The sequence below is a fragment of the Platichthys flesus genome, chromosome 18, assembly GCF_949316205.1.
Source record: "Platichthys flesus chromosome 18, fPlaFle2.1, whole genome shotgun sequence".
In the NCBI taxonomy this organism is placed as follows: Eukaryota; Metazoa; Chordata; class Actinopteri; order Pleuronectiformes; family Pleuronectidae; genus Platichthys; species Platichthys flesus.
The window spans coordinates 11860533-11887332 of NC_084962.1; the positions used below are offsets into that span (position 1 = coordinate 11860533).

General features: G+C 41.8%; 1 protein-coding gene across 1 annotated transcript; it reads left to right on the forward strand.

Moving 5' to 3' along the window:
• The first annotated feature begins 3821 nt into the window (after positions 1-3821).
• On the forward strand, positions 3822-25420 carry fndc4a (fibronectin type III domain containing 4a). Its single transcript, XM_062410805.1, has 6 exons — positions 3822-4501; positions 11592-11707; positions 12832-13036; positions 19585-19674; positions 21901-22034; positions 24128-25420. The coding sequence occupies exons 1-6, from the start codon at positions 4426-4428 to the stop codon at positions 24167-24169; spliced, it is 663 nt and encodes a 220-aa protein (XP_062266789.1). The 5' UTR covers positions 3822-4425; the 3' UTR covers positions 24170-25420.
• Positions 25421-26800: the final 1380 nt, after the last annotated feature.

Here is a 26800-nt window from a genome sequence, read left to right on the forward strand (position 1 = left end):
AATTCAAACTACCTTTGTTGGTCTTCAGTGGACGAAAGAAAAATATGTATCATTTAAAAACATCAATGTCAATCTCACAGTCTAACTTTAACCCTCACTCCAGTACAAATTACAGTGAGCCAATCAAAACTGAGCATTGATGGAGTGACAAGCACAACGTCCAATCACAGAAAAAGCATCAAATCAGGGTCTGGGTATTGCAAGAGTTATTTTCAGAATTGTCCTGAGCTGCATCTCCTTGACAAGTTATCTGTACCTGTACTAAAAAAAGAGCAAGTGTATATTTCTACATTGTCTGCAACTTGTATGTTAGTACTCAAGGGTGGCTGGTTACACCATGACATCACGGTCAGATGCACTGGTTAAGTGAATTGTAGTGCACTTTCAACCATCCAACCCATCAGTGATGCTGGAGAGTAAGGTTCCAGCACCGTCCACACATTTTTAATCTTGCTGTTAAATTATTATTTGATTCAATGCTACTTAATTTATCACTGTGGACCTCACTCTCTTTGTTTCCCTTGGAAGTTGTACCCAACTGGGTCGGCCTTTCTTGGATTTATCGTAATAATTTGTGACTATATACCAGCAGAGGTTTAGGCAACAATGAGGATATTTTTCAGGTAATTACAGGAACCATAGCAGAAAGAGACATCACAAGCCCCTTTGCACATCAGACTTTATTTAACTGAGATTTCCCTCATTTTACAAATAATTCCCAAAAGAGGTAATTTTGTTGAAAAGTTGTGAAATAGAAAATAAAGTGCACGTTGCTAATCACCCACTCAAAGTTCTTTACACTGTATTGTAGCCATAAACACACACACACACAAACACACACACACACAAACACACACACACACACACACACACACACACACACGCACACACACACACTCACACATATCATGCACACAGAATCAGAATCTGTTGCTGTCAATACATCCGTTACAGAGAAAGAGGGGTGAAGCGGCAGTGAGTCAATTACTCTGAAATGCATTTCTGTATATGAGTGTGTGTGTGTGTGTAAAACTGACCACAGCGCATTAACACTGGGGCCTCTCACCCAGAAACACTGAATCTGTGGCACAATAACTGATCAATATCAGAATTTGCAGAGAGAAAAGCATGTTTTCTTCTTTACATGTGCCTCCAAGGTGCAGGCAGACACACCACACCTTTCTCACTCATAATCTCCTGTTCCAAGGATTAACAGTTCACTGTCAAACTTTCTCTCTCTCACCAGTGGATAGGGTTGGTGACACGCAAGCTGCATTTGGAGGTCACATTAGGATTAATTCTAAAGGGCCTCAGGGGAACATGGTTTGGATCTGCTTCTGCCTCATGGCTGCAGTGTGAGGACCTGCTGAGATTCAATAAGTTGTTGGAGACTAAGAGTAAGAGAATGTAATAGAAAATTCTACTGTTCCTGTAGTGCTTGTAAACACAACACAGGTCCAAGTTTACCTAATCATAATTTGTAATCTGATACATCTGCATCAGTTACCAGGCTAACATTAAAACATTGTTTGAAACAATGTTTGTCACCAGTTTCAGATGAGTCATTTAATGTGTATGTGTTCTGAAACTTTCTCTAAAAATCAATTGTTGGATACTGTGCCAGACTGTTTCTAGACAAAGTTCCTCTTTCAATGCTGTTTCTTAAAGGTTGAACCTCTGTTTTTTACAAACTGTTATTTTGTTGATCAGATGATCTGCCTACTCCATGTGTGCAGTATTTGTGTTTTTGAAAGTTCCTGCTACTGTTTTGCGGAACTCGGAGGGGCTTCTTAGACTGCCAGTTCTGAGATGCTCTTTGCACTCTCAAGCACACAGCCTTGCTCTGTGTTTGACTTGTGTCCGAAGCTTCGTAATAAAAGACAAAACAACTGTTTGTTTGATTCACTCTTTATTCCTGACGACGACATAAAATTGCCATCACAAGAACACCAGAGAATAACTGTGGGTGGAATGAAGGGTTTTAGCATCACTAAGTCACAGCTCCCACCAGGAGCGTGTGTTTGTATAATCATGAGACACAATCAATCCATTATATTTGAACACTGTAACAGACAACAATTAATTAAGGCATAAAAATCATTATAAATATAAAAATGTAGTAAAATGTACTAAAAATATTACACAGTATAAACAAGTATTTAAACCATTAAATGTATAAAACAGTAGTTAAGAGTTGTAAAAAATATTAGAACAATGTATATATAAAACCACCAATAAATTAATAATTAAGTCCTCCAATTTCGGACAGCAGCAGCATGTGAGGCTTGAGAACATTTTTCAAATTCTTCTCAGCAGCTTTCTCTTTCCGCCCGAGGAAGATGTGGATGCAGCAGTGGAGTCGGAGGCCTCGTCAGAAGTCCAGGAGACTTCCTCACTGGTGTCATCATCTCCGATGGACGACAAGACCCAGGCAGCCCTGGAGTTGATCTTCATGATCAACTCCAGGGCTGCCTGGTCTCTCTAACAGAAGAGTGTTGGTGAGATCCGCATCCAGGTCACTGATGACTTTCAGCATGGTTACCTGAAGAGAGAAGAGGATAAGTGATAAGACAACACTATCAACAGTTTGTGAGCAGCAACATGTTCTCTTGAACGACTTTTTTGTTTGTATGGTCATGATATACCTATGTATCGATTTTTGTGAAGAACGGTCGATGTAAACACGTTCCAGGGGTCTCGGCAGAACTTGTATAATATTCTCAATTCACACACAACTGCATTGTTACTTCATCCAGATTTAGATTTTCAAGCTGAGGTAATATCAGATAATATCGTGATTGATACACAACTGAACATCAATGTCTCCTGACTTCAGGACAAAACATATACAAACTAATAAAGTCGTGAACTGAGTGCTAACCAAAATAACCCTGAGCTTCATGTGTGCGCTGAGGAAAACTGAAAAGCTTTTATTGAGATAAATGCCACAGAAATGTCAGCTACAAACAGGCAGCTGTCATGGTAAACTCTGTGTCTGCAGGGGGGGGGTCTTTTCTTGACTCAGCCGTGAAAACACACTCACACACACACACACACACACACCCACACACACACACACACACACACGCACACATACATTCAAGTTATAAAACTATATTGTAAGATCTGATTTCCCTCCGGTTATGCTGACAACGATGGTGACTACAATGATGGTTATGATGGTGATGGTGATGAAGATGGTGATGACGATGGTGTTGGTAATGATGACGATGACAACAGTGATGATGATAATGAAGTTGATGACAATGACGATGAAAATCATTGTTGTGATGATGGTGAGAACAAGGATGAGGATGAGGATGAGGATGAGGATGAGGACGAGGATGATGATTACAACAATGGTGATGACATCCTCATGTGTCAGACTGCAGTGGGGCTGCACGTGCAGGGGCTGGCCTCCTGTATAGACTTTCAATCTGAATTGAAGCACCTGTCCCACGAGGCAATGCACTCAGCTTATCAACATGATTCATCCTCCTGATAACGTTGTGTGTCTAAGGGCACTGCACAGTGTATGATGGGTGAGGAGGAGGAAGAGGAGGAGGAGGGTGTTGAATAAAACACTCCGGGCTTATTATACAAGCATATATGGTTTACCAGCTCACTGACTATAAACAGGGCATCAAATGCTGTGTTTGATGATGGCATCTCCCTCAGCGGGGTGTCCCTCAAAACAACACAATTCACTCCCTGTTGCACGACAACACTCCTCAGAACAAGACTGCGGGTAAATAGTATCACCTGCTGAAAGATTGAATCACTTTGGAGAGGCGTGGCACAGTGTGCGTGGCGCACGGCGGCACCAGGTACAGGCGCGTACTTCCGTCCAATAGCGCGCAGGGGATTAATCGAGGTTTTGGCGTATAGCTGGGGGTGGGGGGTGAGGCTACCGAATAGGAAGCGACTGCAGGATGACCGACACACTCACACAGACAAAGACACAAACACACCAGCACGCACGCACACGCACAGTCTGGTGGAGCCGCGGACGGAGCCAGTCTGAGGCAGCAGGAACTTCCAAGGCTCTGTCCATGGTGCTGAAACCGCCGCCCGGGCGTCCCCTCTGCTCGTGACGGAGGGGACACACGACCTTAACCTCCTTCCCGCTGTTCGCACCTACAGCTGGAGGATGATGGGAGTAGTCTCGGACCTCGTCTCTCAGTCCGCATGATGGACGGATGGAAGGACTTGTGGATAAAAAAAACAAAACACCTCATGCAACGAAAATGCGCCTGCAATCGCTCGATAACTGAGCTGAGTGAAGTGAGCAGCTCGGGATCCAGCCACTGACCGATTCCTTCGTCAACATGTTGTAAAAAAAATGAGCTTCACTTCCCTTGAAGCGTAGGAGACCTGCGTCTTTTGTTTGTTTGTTTTGTTTCTTAACGAGAAGAGGACAAAGACATGGCTCTCCTGCTGGTTTTGGTCAACTCCGTGGTCCTGTTGCTTTTCGGCAGCGACGTGTTCTTGGTGGGAGCAAGTAAGTGTCAGTCACATTATAAATGGAACGCAACCCTCTTACAAGTAAGAGCCTTGTAAAACGCGTCATTGCCCGCACACACTAAAGTGAAAACAAAACCCAAGCAAGTCCTTGTGTTTGTTCGGTTTTAACGAGGCTTTCAATCGGCTTCCTCTGCTCAGCCAGATGCTCTTAATGATTCCTTTCATTCAATCATGTGAAACACGTTTTAATCCTCAAGTCTACTCACTTATAACCCAGTGTTGATCCCATATGCAGCCCCACCATGTATGAGCCAACACTTGTTTACCACTGTTTAATCATTGTTAAGATTTTTCTCAACTCTGTGAATCATCATGTCCATTTTTTTATTGAATTAAAAAACTAAATAATAAATTAAACAGACGACTTTCTTATGCTACTATAATAAAAAAGCGACTGTACAAGTCTGGCGATAAGAATCTGCACTACAGCTGTATCCAGCCCCTTTCTACTGTATCTGCTCATTATGAAGGCATTTCTCTCTCGATCATATTAAAAAAAAGATGATTCCTAAATGACGGTATATACAGTCTGTGGGTATTACAGAACAAGCTCCAAATAGCTCTAAATATTATAAAGAGTCACCCTTCTCTTTTTTATGATTATTAATTTAAAAAAAATGCACACATGTGTAGAAGGGGTTTATCAAATTAATCTGGAATAGTCAGGAAAAGAAAAACATCAAAAACCAATTAAAAGACAAAACAATTATTAAAGAAAAGACATAAAGACATGTACATATACACATACACAAATATATACATCAATATTGCCCACTTGTATGTAGAAAAACTATGTTGCATCAAATAAGTTAGTATTCATACAACCAGAAACCTAATTAAATATGTCTCTTGAGTCAATGCATATCTGATAATTATTTGATATATAATAATACCTTCTTTTTTTTTTTGCTGGAAGCGCCATATGTGCCCAATACATAAGAGTGGCACAGCCCCCATTTCAAGTCGCAGTCATGTCACTTCTCTAAATCAATGCGCCACAGAAACAGTTGCAGTGGTAAAATGATCACCTGGGCTTTAAGCTGCAGGATTTCATTTACACTGTTCCTGCAGCCGGTATGTTCTTGCCTGCTTATCATTACAAGCCTGGATTCAGACTTGAATAGTTCAAGTTTCGTTCTGTCACAGAAATCCTCTCTTGTTGCCTCGGTGTGCGGGCGTCTTATCTATCTGTCTACTTCTATCACTTCCTCCCCCGTTCTCTCAAAGGAACTGATTCCTACATGTGATAGCGCCTTGAGGGATTCAGAGTGCCACTCCATTGTTTCATGTGGGTGTGTGCACAGAGACAAACATTCTTTGTAACGTACTGCGATGACATGCAAGACGCAAGAAGCATCTCTGATCTCAGAGGAGCTCTGCATGTGGGTCTGTCAAGAGCACGGCAAGCTTCAGTATTAAAATAATAATAAACGGGGCGCTCATAAATATAAATATAAATCTGAATGAGCATCAAAGTGAACGGAAATAAACAGCGACTTCATTACTGCCATCCCTATGCCTGCAATGAGACTGTTGGGTTCATGGTGACGTGTTATTCAGAGGAAGGTCTGGATTATTTAGTAGCCTCTTTGGGTCATGGTGAGGTTTTCAATTAGGATACACCGAACAGTCAGTGGGAGAAGTGTCTCCAAGGCAACACGATTAGGGACATTTAGTTTAATCTTTTAAAAATGGCCTAAAATGATGTGTACCCACACACTTTACTTTTCAGCATGAGTCAGGATTTCATAAGAATATGAGAGATTGCAGTTTAGCAGTAGAAATGAAACTTTTAGCAAATTATTCTTTATCAAATTGAGGAACAAGCGTCTGATATTTGCACGTCATTGAGATAATACAACAAACCCCCACACTGTCTTTGAGAAATACTGGAACGTGTGCCACCGAGTTTGCATTGACACGTTCTGAAAACAAGCTCCATGATGGAAAAACAAATCCAGCACAACACTAAACAAATAACAATTTGAGTTTTATTGGATTCATTTGGATGGCCAGGCTTGTGTTATTCTTTAAATTGGCAATCAGGTGCTCATAATTCTGGGGGCACATACTCGGCAAACAGACGACTGGTGGGCGAGAGTCAGTGGTTGCTCACGCTGTCATCATTTCATCTGTTTGCATCTCGAGAATTCTGAAAATGCACAGAAATAAAAAGACGACAGCGTGAGGGGAAGAAAGTATTTTTTATTCAGCCGCAGGTTTCACACCAGTAGATCACACTTGTTTAAGACTTTAAATTTTAATAACAAGCAGAACCAGCCGATAGAATGAATGCTGCACTGATAAACAAATCTGTCTTCGACCCCTCTCGGTTTTTGGATGATGAAGCAATGTTAGCTCGCAGCTGCAGAGCCTCAGGGTTTGACCAGTGGTTGCATTAACCTTGGAGTGGCACCTGCTCCCATCTGGTTTCACTGCTGTGCCACAGCCTCTGGGTGTGTGAGGAAGACGACAGGATGCACCTCCAGCCAGGGATTGTAAGAGGCACGACTGTAAAGAGCTTCTGAAGTGTACAGGAAAAAGGGCTTAGTCACACCTGGCTGGACAAATATCCCCATCTTATACTACATTGGCAAATCCTGCTGTTGTTGATGTATTAAGAGATTTAGGCAAAGATTCCACAAAGTCACCACTCGCTCCAAACACGTCAATATTCAACGCACCTCGCATGAGTTCGGGCTTTATTTAAAAAAGATATATGTGTCAGTGAACATACTATTTCACAAAGGACTGAGGCGTTATTAGGACTGTTAGAAAAGGATTACATCACACGCAGCCCCTCAAACCGTCACGAGCGTGAGGCAATTTAGACACACACACACACACCTTGGTAAACCACAGTGTTTTGGCTTTTAAATGAAGCAATGGGAATTATGCACCTCAGCGAGTTTAACTGAGTATTTATTGGACGGATCAATCATCTGTGTCCACTAAATAAAGCGTTAAGCACTCGCTCACGTCAGACCTGATAGCGGCAGCGGCTTCTCTGTAGAAAGGACAGAGGACATTTCAATTTATCACTTTCCAAACCTTAAATAAACAACTATGCTTTCAAAAATATCTTGCAATTGTCCCTGGAATGTTTTAAAACCATTAAGAAGAAGCAATAAAGCAGAATTGTCTCTAAAATGAGTCAATACACAACTCCAGATACATACACTATCTATGTACAGGTAGTGTTGGTGGTGTCTAACATCATAGCAGAGAAAGGAAAAAGTTAGCTTTATGACATTCTGAACTGACTGAAATTTCTCCCTTTATTCTTTTCTTCAGGCAGCTAATCAAATTGTGTCTCCAGTAAATTCAACAGATAATTTACAGCTTCCTGCTCTTATCAAATTTTTTTTCCCAATGAGAAGAGGTCACATACCTCTGCTTTCACACTCACGGTCAATATGCATTGGGATTATTTTGTTTGGCATCCAGACACAGTATCTACAGTATTTACAAAGAGTGTTGGCAGTGACTTAAATCAGACCTCCCTGCAAAATACAAACACCAAAAGGCAGCAATATAATATTTTGAACTGGCCATCACTTCCAGCTTTATTCTTTTTCTTCAGGCACTTCAGGATTTAATGAAGCAGTAAAGTGGAGATGACATGTCACCTGTCAAATTGTGTTTTCAGTAAATTCCACAGTTGACATGATTTCCAGCTCCCCGCGCGTATTTAGTTTTTCATCGTCTGTTAAGTCATGTGTGCTGCGGTTATGTAAAATGGGCAGAGATACGTAAAAACCTGCCCAAGCTGCCTCAGTGGGAAATTTCTTCTGGAGATATCATCTTTCAAAATAATTGCGCTGTATTTTGAACATCTAAATCAGCTTTAATGAAGCCTAGTCAGCCATAGGTCTTCATTTTATTGTGAAAGCAACATTTGACACCTTCACATAAAATTAAATAACTGTCTCTACCAACAGTTAACTAGTTCTGTGTTCTAAGTGGCTTTGCTGCTTGAAAAGAGTTCGATGGCCACATGCTAGACGCATTGTCAATTAAACTGTTTGTGTTAGAAAGTCACTCAGCTACAGTTGTCTGCTGGAGAGCCAGCTGTGATTAAATTCCTGGAAACATCATAACAGATCTTAGCTCATAACATATAACTGAATGAAAACAACAGTACCATTTTCATTTCTTAATCTTCTAAGCTGGAAATGTACGAAAGAACGCCACATTACATGAGGGCACTTATACATTCATGGCGCCTGTCAGTTGAACCGTCACCAGTAAATGACCCAGAGACAATCCATCACGTTTACAAGACGAGGAGCTCCAAGAGAAACAGGTCAGAACGGACGTGACCTGTTTTAGATAAATGTTGCACCTGACGCTGATGGAGGCACATATGTCACGAACCCCCTTCTCATGAGTTTCTCTCTTAGCACGAGCATCTTTAAGGGTCCAAGGAATCGCGTTGTCCAATTTGGTGAAATTAGGACACATGATACGTTCAATATTTAAAAACCAGCTATCTGTAGCAGCGGAGGCTTAGACTCATCACTGTACGTGACATGGATCACGACAACAACAACTTGTTCTCGCACTGAGTCACTGAACTTGGAATTGACGGGTGAACAGCTCCCTGTGCAGCAGCGGTGGTGAAGCCTCCGGGTTCTGTGGAGTGAGTCCATCAGCAGCTCAATTACTGCAGCTTGCTTTCCCAGTTTCGGTGGGAAATCATGAAATGTTCATGACATTAAATTAGGGGTCATTTAGAAGCGTCCATGGCACAAGGACACAGGAACCATTACTGTTAATGCACTCCATGTCTAACTCATCTCCCCCTCCAGCTGTACGTCTATTTCTACACTTTACATCCCCTGCTTCCATGAAGGAGCTTCTCATTAAGTGAACAAAATGAGAGAGGCGTCACCTCTTCATCTCCTAAGAGGTGTTGACCACAGCCGAGGCCACTCTCCTCCCCGCGCTCTCTATGCTCGGAACGTTCATTGCCCCTCACCCACTCCATACCTCTCGTCCAGCTCATTCGCATTCCCTCCACAAGCCAATCTCCGAGCGTGTCATCACAAGCCCTGAGGGAACAGAGCGTCAGGCATGTCTTTGACCCGCGGTTCATATCACCACGAGCGCCACTGACCTGGAGACTGACGGCCCCCGTCTGACCCGAGGGTCTGAGGGATCCGCCTCAATGTCACCTGCCGCACGGAGCACAGAGGCCGTTGTTGATTGTCTCCTAGATAAAAACAGACAGGAGAGCAAGAAGCGATAGAGAGAACCAGGGAGAGATAAAAGATAGGACACAGAGAGATAAAAGGGGGAGGGATGTGAGAGGGCCTGTAATAGGAAACTGCAAATCATTTGAAATGGTTCCCAATTTCATAATTTTGTCTTTCATCTCTCCCTCTTGAGTGCACTTTTCGGAAGACATATTGCCTTCCCACAGAACACGCCTCTGGCTGTCATCTCAAGATAACTGTATTATGGGTTAGTACATCCGTGCCCCATGAGTTATTAAAAGGATATTGAAATACAAATTCAATGTACAACCGCCAATTAATCCTCAATCTGATGCAGAAAGATGCAAACTAAGGTAGAAATGTTACCACTTATGAGAGTCATTAGGCAAAGTGATCTGTAGAGTCCGACCAATATCGATTTTCGGGGGTTGTGCAGATATCTATATTGAGGAGTAAACATTTTTTTCATAGGAAAACTTTGGCTCAAATATATACTATTGGCTAGGATTTCTAAGCAGCCATTATTTTAGGAGTTGCTGTATTTGGCTCATCCCATAATCATAGCTGAACTAATGCAGAGTACATTGCCACTGAAGCTTCTTGGTCACGGTCCTCATACTTTCTTCAGCTTGTGAGACATTGAGTCTGAAGTGTTTCAGAGAGTGTTGGAGACTGACAAATAAAGATGTGACGGGGGAAGTGTCAAAGTCTATAACCAATATGTCAGCAGATATACAGGTGTATACATACCGTCCCAAAAACTCTTTAGTTGTGGTTCCTCTATGTCAGAAACGATACGCTGGAGTGCGTCGAATGGGATTACGACCGACATAAACGTCATAGTCACACCATGCCCATGTAGGGAGTCTCGCTACATGGCCTTGGTCGAGTGAGCTAACGCTAGCCGGGTTCCACCGGCCCGGGCTCGCGAAGGGCTCTCCCTGGCTAGGGGAGCCCCGCTAGCGTTAGCCCTCCTCAGGTCAATCTGAGGAGGGCGGATTTAGAGGGTAAAAGGGTAAAAAGGGTGCCGTTTTAAATCATCCTTGTGGTATTTTGACCAAAATATGTTTCAGACATTTCATTAAGACCCCAAGGAACCATATCAACTGTGGTAAAATGGGCATAATATGTCCCCTTTAACATATCTGAAGACACTGGACATTTTCACTCACTTGTCCCTCTCCACAATGCATCAGACATCTCCACAGAAAAGTCCATTGGACCTTAATAACAAAAGGCGTGCGGACGGCTCGGCCAATCCCATCTCTCTCACCTCTCTATCTGACCTGAGCGATTGCTTAGGGGCAGTAGAGCTGTGCCGATTCTTCTGTTAGATCTGCTCCCCTCTGTTTCTCTGGCCTTTCGTTTCCCAGGCTTTTGTCTCCACTTGGCAAACAACAGCGCGTGCCTAACCGGCAACCAAAAAGTGATATACGGCAAAGTTACAGGATGGATCTGGACTTATATAAGTAAATAAGGACTCAAAGTCAGAGGAGAAGTTATTAACCAATTTATTAACAGAAATAATTTATGTATGTTTGAGAAAGTAATTTGACAGAATAATCACTTAAGTAGTTGCTAGAAAAACTAAACAAAGGTCTGAATCCCTCCTTGATCGCCTAAGAATTAATATCCCACCTTGACGACATATGCAGCTTGGCTGACGGGGGACAGTTATTTTTGTTTTCACTTTTATTTTCATATTCCATTGACGAACATATCCACAACCCTCAACAAGCAGGCTTTGACAGAGTTGATGAGCTGGAGCCCGATTCAGTGTGGTCACACGCGGAGAATTTGATATTCTAACAGCTGGAACAACTGACCTCTCCGTCTCTTTTCTTTCAGACCGGCCACCAGCTCCCGTCAACGTGTCCGTCATGTACCTGCGGGCCGACTCGGCAACCGTCTCCTGGGAGGTTCCGGAGGGGGACATCATCATCGGCTTCTCCATCTCACAACAGGTACGCTCAGTCCTCCTGGACTCCTGATGTAAATCGGAAAGGTCGGCAGAACAAATTCCAAATGAGAAGATGACACCAGCTTTATTTTTAGCTCAAGCCATTTGTGGTTTGGCACATGGCCCCGTCCTGATGTCCCCATCAAATTTCTGTTGGCAGCAATGAAGTGCACCTGACATCAATTTCCTGCCATGTCACATTCCGGTGGAAAACACTGCAGTGAATGTTTCTCAGACAAGGAAACAATTGATGGCTTTACAGAGGAGAAGTTGCACACAGGGCGAGTGGTGACACATTTGCACAAGCTCTTTACTGGATAAAGATGTGTTTTCATTTGGATTCCTATTCTTAGAACCCCCTTTTATATCATTGCTCAGCTCGGAGACTAAATCATGCCTTCGTGCCAGGAGTAAGAATAAAAGTTGGCACGGTGGATTTGTCAAGAGAAAAGGAAGATATGACGTGAATGCACAGAAGTGAGTGAGGCTGCCAAACTGCTTTTTCTTTTTCAGGATCAAAAGAGGAGAAAAGCGATGAATGCCAAAACAAAAATGATGGAGCGGCCATAAAGCTGCTGTAATCATGTTGATGCTTCACCCGTCTCCATACATTATGGAGCCATTTAACCTAAACAACAGGTTGTAGACAACACCCAATGACCTCTGTTTGAGGCTGTTCATCATGCAATGCAGACAAACACACTACGCGTATAAGGCGGTTTGATTATTACATATTCATTGTTCACAGAGAATAAAAGCTTCTTTTTCTTTTTTAATCACATCCTTCAGGCGAGCAGCGCCATAAAAACACAAAAAAAACATCTGGCCCGGAGCCACTCGAAGTGCAGATGTGCTGGAGGACAAAACTAGGGGGAATCTTTTTTGTTTGCAGCTCATCAGAATATTGACTCTGCAATTTCCAGTCAGGTTTCTATCTGGTGGAAATAAAACACCACCTGTTGATATAATAAAGTCCTCAGCGTTTTTCTCTCTTTTTTTTTTATATTGAAATGGGAGCGTCTGCCTTATGGAGACATCTTTGCGTCACCTTGATCACCTCATTCATTTATATCTTTTCAATGGATGAGCCCAACCTGTTGTTTTCTGCTGCCCTCCTCCGACCCCCAGAGGCAGGACGGACACATGCAGCGATTCATTCGGGAGGTGAACACCACCAGTCGCTCCTGCGTCCTTTGGGACCTGGACGAGGAGACAGACTACATCATCCAGGTCCAGTCCATCGGCCTCTACGGGGAGAGCCAGGCCAGCAAGAAGGTGCATTTTCGCACCCTAAAGAAGTCCGACCTCTTCCCGTCCAACAGCTCCAACCAAGGTACTGGTCAACCTGAGGTGCATACACGTCAGAGTTACTGTTTCTGTCTGTGTTCAGGGACGATGACAAGTGGGTGATTGTGTTTCCTCTAATACATGTACCTTTGTACACCTTTGTGAAAATATTGAAATGAGAAGGACACATTCCTCCAAGGCTGGATATTGTGCACGCTAATCATAGAAATAAAAGAAAAATGATACATTCTCTGATATGGCTGAAAGGAATTCCTTACCCTACAGTAACTGAATAAGAATCACTACATGAAAAGGTTTATTTATTTTATCTTTACCTGGATCTGCACCACGTTTGACCTGTTCATAGATATCAGCACAATGTTTAATAAAGTGGAAATTAATTCCTGGATCCGCCTGCTGACCCAGATCAGCACCAAAATGTAATGAGTTCACATGTGACTCATACTCAATCCTTCCACCAAGTTTCATGGAAATCTGTCCAGCAGTTCTCTTCTAAAAACAAACCAACAAACAAATGGACAAAGGATGAAATCATAACCTCCTTTGCGACCACGATGAAAAGCTTTATCTCTTTATTCCAATATATGAATTCTCTGAAAACAACAACAACAACCAAATTACTGCTGATCGCTCTAGACAAAATATATCAGGAGATCACCAAGGACATCAGATACAACAGTCTGGGACAAAGTGGGGGAGCAACTGACAGGCAGACAAACACTGACAAAGCACGATTCAACACAGGAAACCTATCGGGCTGCACTGGCTGCCATGTGGAATACTAAATGGACTGCAATCATATAGCATTTGATACTTATATAGCATATCTCTAGTCTTAGCGTCTAAAAAATACATGGTGAAAATACTTGTTAGAAAAATAAACTTTGAATTGTCCTATATTGTACAACTTCAGAATCTTTCCTCCACTCAACGAGCTGAAATGAAGTTTGTTCAAATGCAGCTTGCCTGTCAAGGTCACGACAGGTCACGCCCTATAGTTTCTGGTTCCCCCGGTGCAATTACATAACATAGCACTTTGCTTTTAACTCTACACGGTCTGCCAGCTGCCTGTTTACCCCCGCTCAAACTGCAGCAAACCATTTACAGACGCTTCTCCCCGCGGCTGCAAACCTCCCCGGGCTGTTGGAGGCTTTTAGGCACCCTGACATTGAAAAAACGAGGTGAGGCTGGCGGCGAAACGAGTGCAGGCAACCTGAAGTCTCTCCATCTGCTGCTGCTCTAAGCACTTCACTCAGGTTTATTTTCTCCCAGCCGCCGCCACATTATTGACAGACTCTCCGAGCGTGGCTAGAGGCGAGCGCCTCTGAATTTATGCACCTCTCGATCACTCCGGGGGCCTCATCAGGATTCTGACATACGTTCTAAAACACTTCAGACTCCATGTCTGGGCCTCGGCTTGCAGGGGGCCTGGGGGAAATACGAGGAGTGTGACCAGCAGAGAAAGGGTTTAGAAGTTTCTTGCCGTACCGATGAGGGAAAAGTGAGAAAGAGCTGTTTGCTTTGTATCACAGGAAGTCGGGAGGCGGCTCACATCAGGAACTCCGGCGGTAATCTGCTCTGCATTAGTTCAGCCGCGATTATGTCAAGCTCGGCCAAACTCTTTTAAATAACGGCAGCTTGGGTTTGTCATTGGACTGGAAAGGAGAGGAGGTGCGATACTTCAAACAATTTCCCCGCCTTTTATTTTTATTGGCAGGCTCGAGGTCGTGAATACAGGAAGTGCTGATGCGTGTGAATCATAAATGTTTCTCCTATAAGCTGAGTCAGGTTAGGTACCATTGGTTGGGCTGGCAAGATCAGCCAGAGCGAGAGGAACTCATTCAAGCTCTAGTTCAACAAAGGGAACCTGCGGGGGGGTGTCCATTAAGGTAATACAAACACTGGCACTACACAATCCCTCCCTGCAGCTCCTCAATATTAAGGCCCAATGATTTTCAGTGCTCACTTTTGAAGTTAAAAGGAATTTAGCAAAGCGATGGCGAACCGTCAAGATGGGAACAAAGTGCTGGGTGTGAGGAGACTCCTGGCAGGGGGCCTCACTTTTCCCCCCCGTCAGACTCTGGGAGAAGATTCAATATGCAACATTAATCAAGATTTGTAGTGCCCCTCCCCCCCATTAAACATCTTTATGGTTTATTGACTTACACAGCCTCATAGCTAAGGTTGTACATAGTTATATAAAATGCATTTGAAGATACCACAAAGAAATAAAGACAGGCTCTGACCATAAAGAGTTAATCTAATAAACCAGTAAATAAAGCATTGACCCAAAAAGTCAGTATTTCTGGCCCTCAAACAATCTCTCCAATATAACGTGGACTATAATCTGCTTCAGTGGCAGCAACTGACATAACAGTGACACTGGCATTGATTATTGTCAACCTGTTGATATAATGTATCTGAATGTGTCATTTATCCAAAGATAAATTTAACCATTTTTCCTGTTCAGGCTTGAATTTTCTCCACATTCGAAAATAAATGAGCCCAATAACAACCCCACCGGGGAGAAGGAAAATGTTAAGTTACAAGATATTAGATATTATACCACGTCAGTGGGCTATGTGGTCGTCAGCATGAGAAACTAGCTTTTTCTCCCACACGCTCCTTTGAGACACCTTTTGTTAGCCCCGACATTAATTCTCACTTCAGAAAATAAAAAATTAAGTTTTTTGGCAAGCTTCCATCCACTTAGAGGGGATATTATAATCCCTCTTTCCAATACAAACGTCATTAGGCTTGATATGCATTCATTTCACGGGACATTCTGTTCCACAGTACTTGCGACTGACCATTACTACTTGAAAAATACGTTTTGATCAAGCTGACGGCTGCGTTACAGACCCACTGCAGATCCTCGATCACGCCCAACTGCCTCCTGCTGAAACTGCAATAGATCTTCCCTCAGCCATACACCAGACAGTCCTAAGAGCCGGAGCTATCATACCCGGGAAGCAATAACGCTTTTATCTTTTTACCTCCAACTAATACTCCTTGATGCTATTATGCTATTATCAGTGCATATGCCTCTGAATGTAAACAGGCCAAGCCAGATTCAGAGTGAGTCCCTTCCATATGATGATATGCAGCGTGTGTCGCTGGAGAATTTTAATTTAAATAAGCAGCTAGCTATGGAGGTTTTTTTTTTGTTTTCGGGATCAATATGTCTTTCCAGATTTCTTTACAATTCCATTAGTTGCACAGAAAGCTTTTAATCAGAGGATATTATTTATGTGCGTTGCCTGCCCTTCAACAGTGAGGTATGTGGTGCAGTGAGTCCGGCTTCATTTTATATTTGATCCCTTGAATAATTTGATCTGGTAAAAACTTAATCCTACGACTGCAGGCTAACTGTGGATCAACCGCCTGGCCAATATTTAAGGGCTTTGAGTGAAGACAGCAGATATCTGGTCCAAGACTTTAACAGATTCTTCATAATGTAATAAATGCGGAATCTGTATAAACAGGTTCCGCATTTATTACATTTCTCTAATTGATTTCTGGAAGGATATCATTTGTGTGATAAAATGAACCATATGACATGGATCTTTCTGTTAATTCCTGGAAAAGATATGATTACAAGAAATTGTCAGAGAAAGATTTAGGATCTGGACGGTGGCATGGTGGTTAGCACTGGGTCTGTTTGGAGTTTGCATGTTCTCCCAGAGAGTGCGTGCGTTTTTCTCTAAATTGACCATAGGTGTGAATATGAGTGTGCTTCCTTGTTTGTCTCGCTGGGATCACTTGTCACTGGGGATCTGTCCAACATGTACCCACCGGTTTGCCCAATGGCTACTGGGATTGGCTCCAGCTCCACCCATGGTGCCCCTATAGATAATGGATGGATGGATTTATATGAGCTATGATAATACAGAGCAGATGAAATTGTTACCCCGATGCCACTAACCTGTCTGAGTGCTTCGGAGAGGAGAACAAAAAAGAAGGATTTCAAAGGCTGGATGCTGGGAAGTGTCAGAGATAACTAGGCGGGTGCTCCCCTCAGACACAATTACCGGGACATTTCAAAGAGGTGCCTGGGTGTCTTTGCTGAGTCACAACACCTCCACCAGCCTCCCATCAACAGCACTGACACTGAGGTTGGCTGCTCACTATTAAAGCTGCCTGAACAATATTCCTTTAATGATGAATGTTTTACAGACATACAGGTTAATAGAGATTCAAAAAAGGTGGACAAACAGTGATTTTAAGACTGAAATAATTATACATTTATTGATTGATTTGTATTTAAAAAAAAATCTGCAAATAATCGTTATTAATCATTTAATCGATCAAATGATATTTCAAGCAAAACTGCCAAACATCATATTACTAAAATGGCTCTCAGTGGAGAACATACCTACACCAAGGCCAACCTGTCCCTTGGGAAACCAAATTTAAATTCACATAATTCATTTTTCATCAAGGTTTATGACTTCTCATAGAAATCAAAAAAATGATGAAAAACTGCTTTTCTCGTAACGTTTAAGAGACAAAATTAAATTGGATTCTTGAAATTGATATTTCTAAACAATACAAATAGCTGGTTGATTGATGCCATAGGTTTGCAGGTTTGTTTGAGGTCAGTTTCCAATTTAACTCCCATCCATCCTCCTCTCAGAATTTGTGGCAGCAGTCTTAAAAGCATATTTTCGGTTGAATCAGCTCAAAACGTTTTACGATGTAATAAATCGTCTTAAGGAAACATAATGCGACAGCGAGTCAGTTGAAGCCCCCCCACCCCCACCCCCCACCCCCCCGGGCGCGTAGTTACACGCTTCCCTGACACAGTTCGTGGCCACAAACAACATCACGGGATTTGGGGTTGTGCCGAGAGACGCTCGACTAATTATCTCAACACAAAGTCTTCGGCGTAGCAGAGCAGCTGTGTGATTCTCCAAGAGAGAACCGGCAGCCTGAGAATGGTGCCAACATGAAATATGGATGAAACAGCAACAGGACATGTTATTCAGGTCCATTGCAAAATGAGGTTCACTCACTCTTTAGCACGGGAAATACAGAATCAAATATGCACAGGATCAATATGCTGGATCACGGCAGCACTTTATAAAGTGAAATGATTATTAATATATTACATCATATATACATATATTACATTAAACTAATTACTGAAACAACCTTTGATGTGCTTTCATCATAAAGACACCCATCAACCATTAGTTTCTCTTCATGGACGCAATTATGTTTTCATGAATATCATGTCAGAGGAGGAATATCAAAGTAGATTGTTTTTCATTACATGAATTGAGCCGTTTCGACTTAATATACAGAATATTTATGTTGAACTAGGAATGATGGGATGGAGAAGATGTGGGAGTATTAATTTTGACAACAACTCACGGCCATGCTTATCACTGACCTGACATTTAGGAGAAATATGCAGTCTGATATAGACTCAGTGGAGCTCACACTGCCTTCAGAAGATAAAGGAGACTATCTAAGTGAATCTCAGCGTGAGGATCTCAAAGAAGTGCTTTGGATTTAATACAAGATTTACAGAAATTTTCATGTAAAGTAGGTTAATATCTTTCTTTTGGGAATATTCATTCATATCTTGCACCATATTGTGACCGCACTGACCGGATTTATCTGTTTTATGCCATTTAAACTAAAATGTTGCTCTTTAAAATACTGTATCTTCCTCCACGTGGAGGCCATGAAGCTGTACTATTGTAAAGTAACAATATGTTGTAAGAGATAAAGCAATTATAAGTTTAAAGTTTAAAATTCATCTGAAGTTAGAGCCAGCAGCTGAAATAGCCAAACCAAGTGGATAACCTTATTTTTGTCACGTGTAGGTTGATTGCTGGTGTTTTTTCCACCAACCAACCATCATGCTGATGGCAAAAAGTATCCCTCACCCTCAAATGTGAGCCAATAAAGAAGGTGTGACCAGGAAAACCGAAAGAGAAATAATTTGAAATTACTATTAGCTGCTAAACCATTGAAGACTTTACACTGGATATAAAATTTCATCTTGACCCGATAGATCCCCCTAAATCCTACACACTGGTCCTTTAACTTCCAGGTTCACTTGAGTTTAGCCCTTCCCTTTTTACTCACATGTTCATCAACACCGCTTCCAAATAAATCAAATAAAACATGGCGATACTGAAGCCACTCTGTAATTGCTATCATGTGAAGATAGCTGACAGTCTGGCATTCGGAGCCAGTTTCTTGACAAGCCGCTTCACAAATGAGGCAATTGGGCAGAGTGCTGCTCTGGAGGAGTTCCATCCATGCGGGTTGGAGAGTGGAAATCGCCCCCCGGTCAATCCACCTAAAGGAGGATTAATGCCAAGAGACTGAAATGTGGTCATGCCCACCACTGACTGTTACAGTATTTGTCATAGAATATGAGTTTAATGTAGAAAAAAGCTCTACTAGAAAAATGTCCAGCCTTTACTGAGACGTACGGGTATTATTTCAACTCTATAATGTTTGGTGCCATTGTTTGTGACATTACTTTATATATTTTTTTTGAGTGTTCAGAGATTTGCATTCACTGCAGCCTGTCCTGTCTGTCCTCCCTCCCAGATGACCCCACTGTGCAAGGCCTGGACAAGGCACGGCATCTACAAACAGGGGAGATGATCATAATCGTGGTGGTCTTGGTCATGTGGGCAGGTACGTTTTTTAGACTCTGTCTCGTAATAAGAATTTCATAATTAAATAAGAGCTTTTTATGCATACATTTACTGCAAGAATTGGAAAAATTCGATCAGATCTTGATCTATTTGTCGCTTAGTTGGTAAGAATCGACCGATATGAGCTTTTCACAGACATAATGGTATCGGCAAAAAATTTTAAATCCTGTGCATCCTGGTGTGTACTGGAATTTTGTATTATCTTATTGTGATCAATACGCAGAAACACTCATGGGGAGCTTCTGCTTTTAGATCAGCTTATGTGCTTACATCTGCTGCTACGCACCAATGTGAAAACCTTTGTTACAGATGAATGAACAACGCAGAAAAGATTTCTAATTCAAGCTCTTTATATTCAATGGTATTTGTGTTTTCTTTTTTTAGTTTTTGATAATAGACTGATAAATATCAAGTCTCAAATACATTTCGTTGTGATTTGGGTTTTAGTGACATATGTATCAAGATTTGATGGCAGTTGTTGGATATCAGTCTAATCCACACAGGCTTGATAAAACTGATCAGTTTAGTTTTTGTTTTTTATTCTCCATCTAAGGTAAATTCATTTGATGTGCAACACTGATGCTGCTGTCTCTATGGCAACCATACGCCTCCTTCAGGGTGACACATGCTCTTGCAGAGGTTATTCATTAACAGGTTTTTAGATCCATTCAAGTCTAATAACTATAAATTCAATGTCAAGCATCAGAGCTTATTGATATTGATGACATTAAAATCCTGCTTCATAAGCACAAAGATAATGGGGACCTGTCCACTGGAACAGCCTCTGTCAGCCTGGATGATTAAGAGTGATGGTGCACACGTGACGGAGGTTTCACACTGTAAAAGATCTTGTAAATATCAATACATTGATGCACCAGTCAATGAGACACTAATAAAAAGGATATTTATTGAGTGGAAGTCCCTAAAACCTGAACAACGCACACTTGAAGAAAATGAATCCTGCATCTCTGAACATCTTGTCCCGATGTGGAGGCAGCATCACGTTTGTGTTCGGAGCATCTCAGCGTCTCCTCCTTCGAGGGAGCGCGCTGATTAATGAAGTGTTGAGGCACAATCAGAAGTGGCGTGTCTGACAGGCAGCCAGGCGGCAGGGCTTCCCACCCCCGAGCCCCCGAGAGTGAGATGTTAAATAATACTAATGAGAGAAAGCAAAGCATGAGAGGAGGCAGCGAGGAGTGGGATGATGAAAAAACACCACATGCGGCGTTTTTCATCACCCACTGCTCATTTGCAGCCGGTCCCAGTTTGAATGCCAATTTACCTCACTGCATGCGTTGTACAAGGAGTCACCTTTGAAGTTTCGTAATATACAAATTATAGTTTATTTCTCCTATTTTCTGTTGCTTGGACTCGGCATGGAAATGTGGATGGAATTAAAACGTAATTCAGTAACATGAGCTAATCTCAACTGCTAATGTTTCTGGGTGTTAAGAAGCTTGAAATGTGCCGAAGACCCTCAAAACAACACTTTCTCTGCAAAACTATGTGATTTATGTTGATATCCTGAGGGGGAGGGACAGCCTATTTCGCTCGCACATTAAAACAACATCACAATAAACCGTAAACGCAGACAAATCCCTTCTGTAATTACACAATGGCTGCTGTAACTCAACCGTGAAACCAACAAACGCAGTGCACGAGTGGAAGTGGCTGACACCAACATCCTCTCACCTACAGAGACAGTGCAGCTGCAAGATTGCCGAGTTCTTATATGATGCATGAATAATGATTAATGAGTGAATTACCCTCTCTGCTTCTCAGTGTGTCTCACAGCTCCCTGGGTCTCATTACCAGAGCTACACAACAATTTCTGAATATTTAATGTCCCCATAGAAATGCATAGCCTCAGTGGAGCAGAGAAGTGTTTTTCGTGGGCTTTGATTGCTCATCCAAACTGAAGGCTGAAGCGAACCAGGCAGGTTGCAAAACACAACAAAAAGCAAAACTCTGTGGAGAATTACTGTCTTCCTGAACTTTCGAGATAAAGGCCCAGACATCACACTCCCTCGGGAGCAGAATTCCATTATCCAACAAGGCCTTTGAACGTGCTCAGCCAGAGGTGGCGGCGACACGTCTTCGAGTGACAGTTGCTGCCTCATGACTGATTCCCTATCTTTCTCCCTGTGTGTGTGTGTGTGTGTGTGTGTGTGTGTTGCACGTGTCCATCCCCTCGCCACCTTGCCAGCCGTTATTGCCCTGTTCTGCCGGCAGTATGACATCATCAAGGACAACGACTCCAGCAACAGTAAGGAGAAGGCCAAGCCGTCGTCGGAGAGGAGCACGCCGGAGCATCACAGCGGAGGTCTGCTGAGGAGCAAGGTGAGTGAGAGCACCTCTGAACCTCAGGCTCACTTCACAAGTACTGTTAGAAATGTTTGCCTGATTGTATTCCGGATTGAAAACAGGCGAACCAGTCTCTTCCATGCGTCCCTGACCCATGATTGAGTCCAGAGCAGATTTCTTTCAAGCAGCAGCCGGTGCTCATAAGCAGAGTCTGTATGCGACAGCTCGTTTTGTACCTTTTATATGAATTAATGGCCTCAGATGTGCTCAATGGGTCTCGTGTTGAAGGACGGTTAATGTCTCCCTGTCAATGCCACAGGATAATGTGCTGTTTTTAACACATTTTACAGCAGAATCTATTTCTTGCACATCTGTGATATAAAACTCGATCAATGCTAAAACCCCAATATTGTCCAGGTAGTCTTGGTAACGTCTGCCGTTCGCCACAAATCCATTTAGTTTCAAAAGGAGGCACTTAGCTGTGACAAAGGATCTCTGGGACGGCTGTGTGCTGCCAGCTCGACTGAAAAGGCTTTTTGAGAAACAATGGTCAGCATGTTGCACAACCAGGTTCTAAAATAAACCTCTGCACTGGCTGAGGAAAAAGCTCCCAGACCCTTCTCTCCGGTGCTTTATACTTTATACACATTCTCCTGTAATTAGATTATTCTTCCAAACATTCTCCTATAAATTAGATAAAGAGCAAGCAGCCGTTCCCTTGATTAAAATGCAAAAGAAAAATTGACATTTATTTGATTAGCAAATGCAGTTTGCATGTGGAGATGAAAAAAAGAAAAGAAAAAGAGAGAAAATACTGTTTCGTAATAAATCTCAATGTCAAGTCAAGGAAAATAGATGGCTTTGGGAAAAAAAGATATTCATATTATCATTTGCATTTCAATGTTACTGGTATATTACTGTAGACTTTGTTTTATAGAAGCATTTATCACTCTCCAGTAAACTGCTTTAATCATTTTTAGCATTTAATTAGAATGTTTTATTTTATTACTGTTGGTCTTGCTTTTAAATTGGTTCCTCTTGTTTGCTTTGAAACATTTCCAATTGTTTGCCTTACATTTCTCATTTTCACCTTGTAAAACACCTTGTAGCTGTGTCTTATATGTGTGTTCTATACAAATGAAGTTATTATTCTACAAGTCCTACAGATGTATCACAGGAATCTCTTGCTCCACCAAACCTGTCGGTGCTGCAATCAATCTACGTCGCTGTGATGGAAATCATACAATCAAGTAACTGATGGAGCTTTGAGCTTGTGCAACATTCCTTTTAAAAACCACCACCGAGCAGCATCCAGATGCATAAAGGCCCAAACCAATCGATAACTGAGGTCACCTGCAATGTGCAGGCTCGGATTTAAAGTAGCAACATATTGAGTTCTGTGGTTTGAATTAGCAGAGGTCCAGTCGTCGTAACCATTCTCACTGTGTGGTCTAATCCCTCTGCTCCTCATTATGTGGTCTGATGTTGATGTGAGGTCTCTGTTGAAGACTGTTACTGGTCCAAGTCAATAGTGCAGTAAACTAAGCGCAGGCCCGCGGCTGTTAAAGTGTTTTAGGAGCTTATAATGGAGACAATGACCAGAGGGAAGCAGAAAGGATGTCTGGAGACAGTTTAGGGCCACATTTTTGTCAATTTTAATTTTAAAAGTAAATGTTTAACTTTTGACCTAGGGGACTTAAAACTGATTGTTTGTTCAATCACTAAGAAATACATTTATTGACCACTATTCTTGATGTGATACACATTTTTTTGATATACAGTATTTAGAAGTATTAAAGTTTTCATTTTAAGAAGTTACTGATATTCTACCAGACCATTAAAAATATATTTGGGAGAAAAGTAGTCTTACTTTATATCAGTACGAGTCTACACAACAGCATAAACCAATGTAAGTATAATAAATGAGTTTTTCATGATGATGATACCTAAATCTTACAGTGTTTGCAGCTCATGCATTTTTTGTAACACCACTGGTCCCATTGCTCTACTCAATCTCCTCAGGCAGATGGGCTGCTTTCGCCATCTATAGAATTTAAGTATTTGTTTGTTATAGAAGAAAAAATAAATCTTGAGCTGTGATTTTTTTGTATCCGTCTCATCTCTTGCAGTTTCATCCCTCGGTGCCTTCTATAAACATCATAGAAGTCTGAGGAGAAGGACGGCAGATCGGACCTTTCCTGTTACATCATCAACCTTTCTCACCGACGAGCGGGAGAACGAAGCTGATCGAGGAAACACAAACTTTCCTCGAGTCAACATTAGTGAGGGAGGTTGGCAAAGACTGTCTTACAAAAGACACACGTGCATGTACATACAATTTATAGAAAAACACTGAACTACAACTACAAAACCCATCAGATGATCTTGTAGAAATCTACACAACCACACACACGCGCACACACACACACACACACACACACACTGTACAGAAGCTCGAGCAGAGAAAACCACAGTGCATCAGTTAATGTTAACCCACGGAGCAGTTAACATTGATGTCTCTACCAGGTGCCTGGGCGGTTATTGCAATATAAAAACGTCAAAATGCAACTTGATCATATCTGGGAGGCCGGTCTACATGACTTTAAGTGTATTTTTGATATTGGCATGAGCAACGAGACGCCACGTTCACCTATTACAGACAACTTTTTCACCATTGAAAGTAGCATATATACAAATACTCTCCTATCTCAAATGTATAATATCAGCTAACTGCAGATTTTTATTCAGGAGGGAAAGCATCAGAAATTCATCTGTAATAACTACAACCACTTAATTAGTTTTTTTCTGGAAGTATTCAAATTAAAGGTTCCGTGTGTATAATTTAGTGACACCTAGTGGTGAAGTTGCATAGGGCAGCTTAACAGTGTTTCGTTAGTCCTGATTCAACTACTGTACAAAACATGGCGGCCTCCGGTGTGAGGACCTGCTCCTGATGTTCATGTTAAGTATTAAAATATAAAGACCCATTCTCGGGTTGATAAAACAAATCATATATTTGAGATGAAATACACGATTGAAAACATTAGGATTATTTTATATTCAATTTCTGCCAATACATCCCTTTCACTTAGATCCTACAAACTGGACCTTTAAAACTATTTCATACATTTATTAAACATTTCATCCATGACAAACAGGACTGTACATAGTCCATTCATTTGCTAAAGTTGCATGCAGGTCATTTGCCTGTAGAATAGCATTAGATGTGCGCTTTAAGTTAGATGCCAATGACGGAGGAATAAAAAACGATTGCTGTTCCGTGATACTGTGAATGTTTTATTCTCTGCCTTTAGACACAGGAAAGCATCTCTTATCATCCAGTGTTTCATTTAAGATCTTGTAGATTTCCCTGGGAAATTGTATTACCTGAAGAGTAAAATAAAGCTTCTTTTTTGAATGTGCCATTACTAAGTTGCTGCTAATGAAACAGGATTTCTGTCTCTGAAACACATTTATCACCTACATGTTTGCACACAATGCATTAAAAGCCTGGCCGTAAAACTGCACTTCATGCACAATATGCTTGTCGGGCCTCATCGCAGAAAGCCCATAGCAGGAAGTAATTTCCAAATTAATTAATATGGTAGAAATCTTGTTAAAATGACTTTAAAACCTTCACATTTTAAGTAAAAATGCAAACAGTGCATTAAAAGTAAAAGTAAATCCTTGAAGCCACATCCCCCAGATTACACCAGATATCCTCTAATCAAACCTTTGTGCATGTGACACCTGTTTTCCTGTTAAATGTCCCCAACCTCTGTGACCTTTAAAGTGGATTTGTGCAGCACCTTCAGAATGCCAAAGTAATTAGACCTCACCTTTTAATATCATTTTTTATCATTTAATGGTTCCCTTTGGGATTATTTAAATTTCCTCTATATCTCTCTTAAAGAATATATATTTATAAAGAGTTCAGGGTCCTTTCAGAAATTATTCAATCAGCCACTTCACCTGCGTAATTAAAAATATATGTCATTACGCAGAAGAATAGAGCTCATCTTAAAATAGAAAGCAATTACTGCTTCCTGGGGATTAATTGGTGATAATGTTGTCCTTCCTCCTTCAACCTGCTGCAGAGCGCCGTCCCATTAGTTGCTCAGGTGATTTATGGGACGTTGTTAGCGCTGAGACAAGCTTTGGTTCAATTTGAGATGTGACTCAGAAAGCTATACGTACCTAACCCTGTGTCTAAAAATAAATCCAAGGTTTTACACGGGGAGCCTACTTTCATTATCGCAGCACTAGGCCGCCGTCTTTCCATGTGCAGCAAATATTAGCAGCCTCCCCTGCTCTCCATCTGTACGTGGTGCGTCCCGGCCTGCGGGTAATGGAGCGGAGAAACACAGAAGGACAAGAAAGGGCCTCGCGTTCAAGCTCATTAGAGGTTTGTTAAAGTTGATGACGGGTGCCGTGTCCTAAAATCCTGGTTTTATAAATGAGGACATTTATCCTGGTGGGAAACGTCCCATAGAACTTTTACAGACCTCGACATGGGCTCAATATTGTGCTCACCTGTAACTCAAGCTGCAGTAGGTAAAATGGTCTTTAACTACTTACACTGCAAAGACTGTCTGTACCTTCCTGAGCCACTTTCTATGGAATCTCAGTATCAAATTATACGACCATTACCAACAGGATATGAAGCCATTAGAGGCGTGTGGAACAGCTTATCAGTAAATAAAAAGCCATTTCCAAATTGTGCTGAGCGGCCTATTAATAATTAATTACATACTTATGAATACAAAATGAGCCGTTCATTATAAAGATCCTAGGACATCCGA

Bases quoted from the DNA above. Each gene is read 5' to 3' on its own strand.
- fndc4a (XM_062410805.1), top strand. From the start codon at position 4,426: ATGGCTCTCCTGCTGGTTTTGGTCAACTCCGTGGTCCTGTTGCTTTTC. The intron at 11,708-12,831 runs GTACGCTCAGTC...TCCGACCCCCAG, and splicing joins GCTTCTCCATCTCACAACAG to AGGCAGGACGGACACATGCA. The intron at 13,037-19,584 runs GTACTGGTCAAC...CCTCCCTCCCAG, and splicing joins GTCCAACAGCTCCAACCAAG to ATGACCCCACTGTGCAAGGC.